Source organism: Acomys russatus, chromosome 23 (assembly GCF_903995435.1).
Source record: "Acomys russatus chromosome 23, mAcoRus1.1, whole genome shotgun sequence".
Lineage (NCBI taxonomy): Eukaryota > Metazoa > Chordata > Mammalia > Rodentia > Muridae > Acomys > Acomys russatus.
The window spans coordinates 16,258,556-16,271,052 of NC_067159.1; the positions used below are offsets into that span (position 1 = coordinate 16,258,556).

The window sequence follows — 12,497 nt, forward strand, 5'->3', positions numbered from 1 at the left end:
TTTCCTATTCCTGTGATAAGGTACTCTGACTAAAGCAACTTTTAGGAAAAAGGGTTCATTTTATCTCACAGTTCAAGCACCAACAATCTTAGTGTGGAAATCAAGGCAGCAAGAGCTTGAGTCAGCTAATCCCTTTGCATCTCTATTAAAAGCAGAGAGCAATGATAGATGCTTGCTTACTGCTTAGTTACCATTCTCCATCTTATAAAGGTTCAGAATTCACCAGTCCAGGAATGGTGTCAATCACCCTGGGCAAGTCTTTCCACCTCAATCAGTGTAATGAAGACAATCCACAGACATGCCGAGAGCCTTCTGTTAGGTAACACTAACATCAATAAGCAAAGAGTTAACAGTCAACATCGCAGTGAGGCAAGCCCTCCCTCCAAGCAGTGATAAGCAAGTAAGTTCACCTAATAATGTAAGGCGATATTGTCTGACTTGGCATTGTGCTGGTAGTGGGGAAATGAGATGGAAGGAAGCACGAGACATGAATGTACGAAGGCAGAAAATTATTTCAGCAGCTCAGTAAAGGAATGTTGCCTTCTGAAAAGTGATGGAAATTCCAGTATTAGAAAATACATTACTTGCCTCTCCCTCTATCTCCCTTCCCCTCTCTTTCTCTCTCTTCCTCTGTCTCTGTCTCTACGCCCCTTCTCTCTCTCTTTCTGGGGTACCCCTTCCCCTTTTCCTTCTCTACCCATGCTCATTTGATAAACCTCATATAATCTAAAAAGAAAATACATGATTTTAAAGCCTGAAGCATAGCTTTTATGGCAATAGAGTCAGGTTTTAATCAACAAATATCTAACTTTTCATTGTACGTAAATGACACTACTGTCAGAGAGACAAAAATGGAAACAAAGAGAAAGCCATCACATGTGGTTTGGCAACAGAGAAAGCAAACATGAGTTAAAATATGTAAACTCAAAGAATCCATGAACCACTTGTAAAAAAATGAGAACTAGTTGCACGTAAAGCATATCATAAAATTTTATGCATGTTTGGGGCTAGTATCTTCTGAACAGCTACCTCATTAGTGCTGAGAAGGTAAGGTGTATGCTCAGAGTGTTCCCAGACAGTAGCCATCTGATTTGCAAAGATTTGTTTGGGGAAAAAATAATTTTTTAAAAAGGTATTTCTTTTCTCAGTTGCATCTAATAAAATTTATAGAGTGAAGACAGAGACATATAAATTATTAAAAGGGATGTAAGTTTTCCTGGTATTATTAGTTATCTACGGAGTGAACCTCATTGTTTCTGTTTGCTATTCACAGCTTGCAATTTGTTTCCCAGAAAGATTAAACAATTTATTTTGGAATATGTAGGTATGAGTATATGTATAAGTTTAAAAATAAGTAGAACCTTTGTGGATTTCTTACAGCAATTTTTATGTTATGTCATGTGTTTTCACTTCAGGGGGAAAAGGGTCCCCAAGGCCCTGCAGGTAGAGATGGCATACAAGGCCCTGTGGGTCTTCCTGGGCCTGCTGGGCCTGCTGGCTCTCCAGGAGAAGATGGAGACAAGGTAAGTGTTACTGTCATTGTATCCTATCAAAGAATACTAAGTATGCTTAATATCCTATCAAAGACTACTAAACTCTCAGGAACTCTACAATTATTCAAAAATAATATGCTAAGTGGAAGATTTGTGGTCTTATCTTTTTTAGTTTTGATACAATTTATGTGATCAAAAGAATTACCTTAGAAGAAATATGTCCGCCATAAAACAGCATATATGATAGATGCATAAAATGTTTCTTTAAGTAGTATAAATAGAAAAAATTCTTAGTCCATATTTAGTCCTGATAATTTTTTCTATAAGAATAGTGTGCAATAACATTAGCAATCCTTTTTTACAAACATATAAGCAAATGTTCTCAACTTTTTATGCAAAATGTAGGATTTTATTGTTACAATTTAGTTTCTGATTTTACTGTAATATGCAGAAAATTTGTAAAATAATATTTTTATAGTCTTACCATTGGAAAATGGGGAGAAAAGAAAAAAGTGCTTTTGATTTGCTTACATGTATACAGATTAGTGTTCTTCCACTGTCAGTTCATTGTGGTCATAGTCAGGACAATCTCAGTTTGTAAGCTATATTTCTAGTCATACCCCTCAGTGTAATGCTGACTTCTTCTTTCTATGTATCGGTCGGTTAAAGAAAACCAAAGGCAGAGAGATCTTTTACATTAAAGCTGTGGTTTTTACATACTAGCATGCAATTTCATTAGAGGCAATATTTTATAATTAAATGATAATGATGAGATTGCCGGTATGATAACTCGGAAATTAGCTTTAACATGCATCTTTCAAACACAGGGTGAAATTGGTGAACCAGGCCAAAAGGGCAGCAAAGGTGACAAAGGCGAAAATGTGAGTTGCTCACCACATGGTGAGGGAGCATCATTCTCCTAATCCATTTGCATGGATGTTTTTCCATAGTAACGTTTAGCTGAAGCAGATTTTTGTCAAGGTACTTGTTATACTGTGAACTTAAATGGAAATACTTTAAATACACATGTATTGGTTTATTTAAAATAGTAAGCAATGGGACTTTTATCCTAATAAAATGAAGTGTTTCAGGAGATGCCTTAGCTCAGCAAGCAAGAACACTTGGTGCTTTAGCTTGCAAGCTTTTGTTGAGATCCCTGAACCCACATACAACACAGGAGCAACTGTAAGCCAGTCTAGGTTAGGGTTCTGTTAAAGACCATTCTCAACGGAGGAAATCAAAGGGTGATAGAACAGGAAATAGTGCACTGTCCTTCACCTATGACTATGTGCTGCAGCACACATACAAAAGAGCCAGACATCTTATTTGTTCTTCAATTAAGCATATGTACATACGCACACATATAACACACACACATATGTGCACACATGAAATGAATCAAATACAAACACACACACGTCACACGTACACAACACACACACATTTCTAAGGAGATAATTGTTTTATATTTACTGCAGATAACCTGATAGGACAACCTGTACTCATAGAACTGAATTGTATTTCATATGTAATGACAAATATTGGTTAAATTTTATATTCACACATATGTAGGTGGAAAAGAGAGAACAATTTGAAAGTTTGATATCTTACCCTTTAGAATCACAGTGCCTCATCAAAGGATATCAAGGCAGGAACTTATGGCAGGGACCTGGAAGACGATGCTGATGCAGAGTCTGTGGAGGAGTATGGTGTAGTTACTGGATTACTCCTCATGGCGTCCTAGATGGTTTTATTATACCACTCAGTACCGGAAGCCAGTGGTAGACTTCCTCCCATGGGCTTAATCTTCCCAAATCAATCAAGAAAAGGCCCACAGGTTTGCATAAGGGAAATCTTGTGGGGACATTTTCTTGAGTGATGTTTTCTTTCCTTCGAATGACTCCAGCTTGTAAGATTTGACAAAGAGAGCAAAAGGAGCAATACCTGACTCTATTTACTCAAAGATTGATTATTTAATACAAGAAAAAAGAGGGATATGCTTATGCATAGATGACCCATAAACCTGCTGGACCCTATTGTTCAAAATAGTTTTATGCACTTAATTGAGTGCCATGTGTGCATGAACAGAAATGTTAGATTTTACATATCAATTCGCTTTATGTCAGCATTTTAGAATCCTGCTGATAATTTAAATAAAGTCTTTCATATATATATATATATATATATATATATATATATATATATATATTTACTAGAGAAATCTGATTTTTGAACATTTTTAAATGTATGTCTTGAAATTGGTTTAGGTTAGTGAGAAAAAAAATCTACTCTTAGATGTCTACAACATTCATACTGGGAATATTTTTGTATTTTAGTAGATACCAATTTAAAATTGACATACATAAACATAAAAACAAAATATAAGTCTGCAGGGAATAAAACAAATATGGTTGCTAAATAATATCTTTTTATTCCCAAATGAATGTGGAGGTGTTTAATAAATCTGGGTCAGCCATTGTGGCTTTGTTCTATTTTGTTGTTTTGCTTTTATTTAAGCTGATGCCTTTGGTACTTTGATTCCAAGATATCTAATTTCTATGCCAATTCAGGGTCCTCCTGGTCCCCCAGGTCTTCAAGGACCTGTTGGTGCTCCTGGAATTGCCGTAAGTATTCTTTCTTCTTTCTTCCATAAATTTAGGTACCTTCAGGCCCCTAATTAAATTTATTTACTGTCAGTGACATAACTAGTAATGCTGTGTGGCACTAAGTTTATTTGTATGCTATCCAGTGAGTTACATTTATATTAGTGACCTAATATAACTAGTTGTATTTTTTTTAATGTGGCACCAATTAAATAAGAACCAGAGAAACATAATTGAATATCTAATAAATATTAATATTATTTGCCTGCTGGATCATTTTCACTTTATTTGGTGTGATCATCAGATCAAGTTCAGCTCAACTGCGCAAACAAAGAATGCTAGTGATGCAAACAATAGCATATTTGGAGAAGACAATTGGGACGGAATCTGCTTTGTAATTTTTTGGTAGATCTGCTTTGAACAGATTCGCAATGGCTGCATTTTTATGTACCATAATGTTTTCTCCAATACTGATCAGTTCCTTGCTGTTCTCTAGGGCGGAGATGGTGAGGCAGGTCCCCGAGGACAACAGGGAATGTTTGGGCAAAAAGGTGATGAGGGTGCTCGAGGTTTCCCAGGACCTCCTGGACCCATAGGTCTTCAGGTAAGAAGAATTTTTTCTGTTTTCCATGTATGATCGAATGCTGTGAGCACTTTGTGGTGTGGGTTTGTGTGTGTATGAATTTAGAAGATACACTCAAATACGCATCTTCTTGGTTTCTGTTTCTGACATATCAGGCTATATGCTGATTGCCATTTTGTCTTAAAAACTGAACCTCAGCCTATCGTAGCTTTAATAGGTAAAAGACCTTATTTCATATTTCATATGAAAAAGAAAATTGAAAAGAATTTGAAGTAGAACACTGATGTCAGCAGCATTTTAAATAATAGACAAAATAAGTAGATTGCTCTATACCTGCCTGTTGCTTCTTTGAGTGGTGACACCTTGGTTTTAAATGACGTTCATGTACTGTATGAATATTAATTTTTGTCACACTAGTGACTTTGCAAAATCAGAACAATCTGAATAACAATACCTACAATTTTGTGAATCTATGAAATATTATATGAAAGTGGGAAAAATATATATTATTTTCAAATAAATTCACACAAGTATTGATTTTTAATATTAAATATGATATAATTGAGCCAGTTACATTCTGATGCATATTATAAATTATATCACTTGTGAGCATATCATTCCCAGCTCCTCTTCTTTTAATGCCAAGATAGTTTTTTTCTATATGTTTAGTAGAAAATCATTACTTTCCTGTTTTTCGGTATAAAAGTTGTTAGATGCTTAAATACAGTTATGAGTAGTGCTATCAACATTTGTATGAAATAGCACAAATTTTAAAATAACAAGTAGGGATTAAAGTCGGCCTGCTATATAGGTAACTGTTTTTATTTCCTTTTTTCCATTAAGTTAACTGATTCTTCTCAATCCTTTAAATTTGAACTTTGAAGCATAAATCTCACAGTTGAATATGTTGCTTTACAGTTTGTATTCAGTGCATTAATAAAATAATTGATGAAATTATAATCAATGGCATTTATAGAAATTACGAAATTAAAAAATATCTTACTAGATGGGGTATCAGAGCCAATTTACATAAAATTATAAAAAATGATACATTTGTTCATAAATATTTTTTTAAAAAATTGAAGAGGAGCTAATATAATTGGCACCTTCAAGATTGCATTTGTGGAGCTGGAGAGATGGCTCAGTGGTTAAGAGCGCCACCTGCTCTTCCAGAGGTCCTGAGTTCAATTCCCAGCAACCACATGGTGGCTCACAACCATCTATTCTGATACCCTCCTCTGCAGATAAAGCACTCATATGCAATAAATAAAATAAATAAATCTTTAAAAAAAGATTGCGTTTGTATTGTTTAACATATTTTTCATGGATGATTACATATTAGCAATTTTAATAAATATAAATAACAAATCTTACCATATAACTTAAATGAGTTTAGACTTAGAATTTACTATTTATCAATATATAAAATAATCATATAGGTGTGAAGATATGATGTATATTAAGTATGACTACATATAACTATATAAACATAGCTAGTATAGATTCCTGACCTGAATTCATTTTATATTCATCCTTTATGATGATGACCCCTTACATGATTTTAAACTGAAAATATTAAAACAGATCTTCTTCATCCATGAATCAGATAAAAGCTAGGACATGTGAAGACAGAGTAACAGTAGGGTATCATTAGCTCATTTATTCTTTGCATCTAGAGGATTTCATTCATTATGTCTCCATTAACTACAATAATAAGAACATCCTGCCTTAATCAGTCCAAAATACAGTCAAGCATGACGAGATCTAATTGCTATGTTTTTTTTTTTTTTGGAACAAACTCTGCTGAACTTATAGAAATGATCATATGTATACATTAAAAAAATGTTTAAAATCATGCTTACAATGTGTACAAAAGAAAACTATGTTCCAGTTCACAGTGTCTCTACATATGCACTCAACACTAAACGTGTATGAAACCCTGGGGAAGGATTGAAAATGTAGTTATCATTTTGTATGGTGCTTTAAGACTTTATCATGTTTAACTTTCAATGCACTCTAAAGTAAATGGTCTAAAGGGAAGGGTTTAGTCTGTGTTAAGCTCTCTCCTAAATTGTGTATTGAAATGTGTAAGTCCTGTACTTCTTAACCTGGAAATTTTCTGCAGTTAGTGCTCTTGAGCCTAAACCTTTAGTGATTTACCCCTGACAGATTTTACATAGAGTGCTGCCTTACATCACCAGTCTGAACAGGTCTTATTCCTCATCCTCCTCTACCTCCTCCTCATCTTTCTCCTCCTCCTTTTCCTCTTCTACCTCTTCCTCCTCATCCTCCTTTTCTTCTTCCTCCTCCTCCTTCTCTTCCTCCTTCTTCTTTTCAATCTACTTAAAATTCTAGAAACTGCCTTCAGAAAATGGTAACCATTTGGGAAATGTATAAGCCAAAATTTTTTTCTGAAATATCATACTAATATTTGAGAAAAAAGACAATATTCACATTAAAGCATCCATCTTTCTGTAAAATGAAAGTGTGCCACATTAGAAATTGTTACAAATATATCCACTAGAGCAGTTTTTTCCCCCTAGGAGTCAAGTGTAATTAGTAGACCATAACAACAGATTCCTGGGCTAAAATAGAGCAGGACATTAATGAATTTATCAAAGGTCATCTTTAAATAAGCAAGCATTGCTCCATTAACCACGATATCACTTTACACTGTAATACTGTGGGAAGACAGGACATGGATGCATTGCTGTGAGCTAGTTGAATAACTTGCAGCTGTTGCATTGATGCCCCACAGCTAATAGTTTTATTAGAAGGTTAGCTTTCTGCACTGTTGACATTCTTACTTCCTTACTACATTTCATACAATTTTTTATCATACTGCAGTGAAAACATTTTTGTATAGCTTATAGCATGCATATACATTCTCATCTCATTAAAATTGTTAAAACCTAGCTAAAATTTTATTATTTCTGCCCAATAAGAATCACATTATTTCACACGCACATTCCCTAGTTAAGTTTATGCTATATATGTTCATTTTTTCATAATTTGTTACACATACTTTGTTCTTCACTGGAATGTTAATATTCCACTAATTCTAGCACATTACTTAATCAAATGTGTTGTGCTATTTTTCAAATCTTAAAATCTTATAATAATGGACTGTTTTAGTATTATAGCAAATCTTGGGAAACTTGTTAATGAGTAACTTTTTTTTGTTAGTTTTTATTTAGGATTAGCTCACCTTTTCATTTAACAAATATTTTCTGAGACACTAGGTTGTGCTTGATGCTCCCACTAATTATGAGAGATTAAAAAGTCAACATCTAAGCAAAAAAATTGCCTCAAAGATCTTGAGTATGATTTTATGAAGAAAGAATAAAAATATTGCTGTAGTGAGAAAAATTAAATCTGCATACTTCTGTCTGGAGGTTGTCAGAAGATGGAGCAGTACAGGGATTTTCTTGTGGAGGTGTAAGCAGCTTGAGCTCCAATGCAGCCTGCCCTGGCTCTGCCTGAGACTTCCTAAAATTAGCTTTCTAGTGTGCATCTACAGTGTTGTTACAAAAGAGAGAGATTAGGGAAAACAAAGGGCTGGATAAATATAATGGGCTTCCTAACTTGTGGAACTTTAAGATTCAGGAGTGAATAAACAGGCTAAGATTTAAAATATATTTATAATTATATAAATATATTAGAATATATATTTTGAGACACTCTTGCTGATCTGTTACCTAACTGAAAGCAATACTTCATTAGGGATTTTTTAAATTTTTTGCATAATAAAAAATATAAAAAGGTAAATTATCAATATAAAAATATAAAATGTCTATACTAATAAAAAGAGATGGAGTAAAGGACTACCTTTCTGTGAGATTAAATTTTATGTGTTTATTGATTTTTTTATTTTAGTAAAACCCAAGTTAAAATATTGTACAAAGCATAGAAAGCACTATTTTACTCATAAATAGAGCCATAGATTTTATAGCATGTAGGAAACAATGGAATATAAATATGTCATTGTATTGTTTCTGAATATTAATTTACACATGCTTATTAAACCTTAAATATACTTACTGTTGCTATAAATTAACTAAAAGCATGTACGTGTGAGCATAAATAATCATGATTTTCTGAGTGTAGGATAGATATAAACTATAGGTTTGGCTCCAACTTCTACTGTTTGAGACATGGTCTCTTTTTAAAATATTTTTCATTTTTTGCATATACATTTATATAATTACACATATATACAATAAACTACCTGTAGCTGGAAGAACCATGACACAATCAGGAATGATATAAATGTTACATTCTTAGTGTTTTGGTTATTTGTATTTGGTAGCCTTGAAAAAACACCTTTTCTATCTTTGTGTAAAATTCTGAATGTAAGTCAATAGCTATCATATCTCATCATTATCAACTTAAAACATCTTTCTAGAACTAAAAACGTCTTAACTCCTAGACAATTAAGCTTCAATATAAAACTAAGCTACCTGGTCTTCAACTCCATCAGAGACTTGAGAAAGAATAAACTTGATTACCTGAGTATACAGGAAGTTCAGGTTAGTAGCTTTCCAAATGAGAAGATGACAGAGATAGTTCGCTACCCGAATAGTCACGCAAAACTCTGTATAACGTTGGAGCACCGTCTTCAGTCTTCTGGCCCAATATATCTGACAGACATATTTGTGAGACAGTAACTATTGAGGACCTGCTTACCCTGTCTTGGCAGAGTTTGGCTGTCGACTATGCCTGCATCCAACTTGTCCATTTTTAGGCAGAATTCTGTCTGTGGTAGAAATGGTCTCTTAATGTTTGCTGCTGTGTTCCTATTGCCTGACAGTACAACATGCTACAAAGCATTGTCCTGTCTTTGCCTGCCAGCCCTGTATAAACACTAATATTCCAGAAGTGTCGGACATTAGCTAGGTTCTGAGGATCGAACCCAAGGTCTTCATGTTTATGCAGCAAGCATTTTCCATCTTAGACATCTCTATTCTTGAAAAGTGTCTTTTAAAATACATAAATGACTTCCATTTCTAAAATGTATCTTCTTAGGGGTTGCCAGGCCCACCAGGTGAAAAGGGTGAAGGTGGAGATGTTGGACCCATGGTAGGTTTGTGTTTTCCAGGTATTTAGTGATATTATGCATGCCTGCAATACTCAATTTAAAACTGTGCTGCTCTTCCTGTTAAATTCTAAGTTATGTATTCATGCTTCACCAGTAATAACACAATATTGATAGTACCAGAATAATGTTAATGCATATATGACATTCAGAGTTTCACATTTATGTGATTCAAGGCCACACCAGTAGTTTCTGAGTCTTTTGCCTTGGACTTTGGAGAGAAACAGGTGAAGAATATATAGCATTCATATAGGATTTCTAGAACTACAAATTGTGAAAGGAGAATAAAATTTGTTTGTTTTGTAACAACTTCTAAATTTAGTGTGGAATGAATTATTAATTACAATATTTTAATACACTTTTGTATTATTAGGAAATTTTTACTTTAAGATTTCAACTTAATCTTTCAAATATGTACAATAAAGAAATAGTTTCTCAAAGTATTTGAAACTTAATGATATTTGATAAACATATTCCTTGATTGCTATCCTCCCTACATTGTTGACAATTTTGATTTATGTTTAAAATATGAATTTTAATAGTTTACTTTAGTGAACATTTTTATGTAATATACTGTGATCATTCTTTGCCCTCTCCCCCAGCTCCTCCTCATCCACCTACCCACTCTAATTTTTAAAAAATTTAAGAAAACAATAACAAAAATACAAGAAATACATAAATACCACAAAATCAGAAACTAACATATATCAGGAAAATGCCAAAATGGCGAAAAGGAAAACATGACAAACAAAGCAAAGTGAGGAGAATAAAAACTACATTTGAGTTTGTTCTGTGTTGGCCAATTACACTTTGACATGATAGTCTACTCATATTTTGAAGCTTTCATAATTTTTAGTAACATTTAATCTACTTTAATAACAACACCCAGATTTATCTTGCCTTTTAAATTATTCCTATCATCAGCAAATGTAACTTCAAGGCATACCCAAGCATACACGGCTGAATAAGTAATATGCAGTAGTAGTAGAAGACTCATTGAAATCCATGTTTTTAATTCCACTGCTCTAGTTAAAATGAGTTACTCATACATTCTGTTTGATAATAGGTCAGATTAGAAAACACTTCGGTTTTGGTATTAGATTAAATAGATTCTTAAAAAAACTCTAATGATTAGGTATTCATTATTGCCTATTTTTTAATGTAAAGTTAGATCATATCATTTAATTAATTAATTAATTTTTTACCTTGAACTCTTTAATTTCAACCTATGTGTAAGGGTTTTGGCCAACAGTGTTTTTTTTTTCCAAATGGATATTGAATGTATTTATTTATAACAAACTACATATGGTAAGAACTGTTGTGAAACAATCAGGAAAGCCACATGTAAAAGTTACGTTCAGAATGTTAAGTTCATTTGTATTTGGCAACCTTGAAGAAAATACTATCTATCTTATCTAGGTGACTCTAAAGTTTTGCACCTAAATCATTCTCTGTCATATCTTGTATTTGTCAAGTTAAAAAAAAAACCCGTGTCTTCAGAGCTTGAACCGTTTTATTCCTGTACAAACTTATGCAACAACCAGGGATGTTGTAGACAGGGGACCTAGACCTTCTGTTCAGATGTAGCCAATGGACAGTTCATTCTCCACACGGGGAAGGGGATGAGGGAGCAGGACACTGCCTCCGACAAGAACTCTGGTCCCATGATTTGATCACTGCCCCTTAGACGAAAGGCCATGTGGGAAGATGGAGGAAAGAGATGCAGGCTATCCAGATGAGACATGATAGGCTGTGGTCACATGGTAGGGGAGAGGGACCCCACCTGTCAGAGGTCTAGGGGAGGGGAATGGAGCAGAAGGGGGAGGGAAACAGGAAGATAAGAGTGAGGGCTTACAAACAGGATGAAATGTGAATAAATTATAAAATAACATTTAAAAAAAAAAAAAAAAAACGTCTACACCTTAAACCATTTTCTTAAATCCTAGACAACTTAAGCCTAACTTTCAAACTATAACTATCTAGTCTTCAACCCATTCAGCTACTTGAGAAGGAATGAAATTATTTCATAAGTAGGAATTGCTGGCTAGCAGCTTCCAAAACTAAGGTGACAGAGACAGTTAACTACATTGTCAGTAACCTGTTCTCTCTTTATATCGGAGTATCATCTTCAGCCCTTTTGCTCCGTATACCTGGTAGACATTAGGCCATGTGTTTTAACAAATGTATCTTGAGATAATTTTAGTATATATCCAGAATATAAAAGCTTTGCTTTAGAGATTCAACTGACCAGTTTCAATTTTAGAATGTGCACACAGAGTGTAACAATGTACTTTCCTTTAATTCCCTAGTCTTAAAACCACTCTTTTGTGGTGGTGGTTTTTGCTGCTGTTGTTCAAACTGTGTTTATTTATGCTGTGATATACTCTTGCACAAAACATCATTGTCTTTATTGTGAATAATTTGGACAGCAGTAGGCTTCCTGGGTTGCTTTTCTGTTCATTGTTTTCTGAACGCTAATCTCCTATCAATGATCAAAGGGTCATTTGCCGGTGTGATATCGTCTAGTTCCTGCATGTTGGTAACCCTGATGGGCTTTAGTGATTGTGAGTTTATAGGCAGAAGCCTATCTTAATAGTCTGGAAATATAAGAATGTTAGCTGCATTTGTGCATGACCTGGGCAAACTTTGTCATTTGTCTTTTGTAGGGTCCACCAGGTCCTCCTGGCCCACGAGGCCCTCAAGGTCCCAATGGAGCTGATGTA

At 34.2% G+C, this 12,497-nt stretch overlaps 1 protein-coding gene across 1 annotated transcript in view; it reads left to right on the forward strand.

Moving 5' to 3' along the window:
- The window catches only part of Col11a1 (collagen type XI alpha 1 chain), a 236,795-nt gene that overhangs the window by 181,142 nt on the left and 43,156 nt on the right, over window positions 1-12,497 (forward strand). Inside the window, 6 exon segments of the mRNA XM_051165742.1 lie at window positions 1,416-1,523; window positions 2,321-2,374; window positions 4,064-4,117; window positions 4,593-4,700; window positions 9,705-9,758; window positions 12,441-12,494. Of these exon segments, the coding sequence (XP_051021699.1) occupies window positions 1,416-1,523; window positions 2,321-2,374; window positions 4,064-4,117; window positions 4,593-4,700; window positions 9,705-9,758; window positions 12,441-12,494 (432 nt within the window).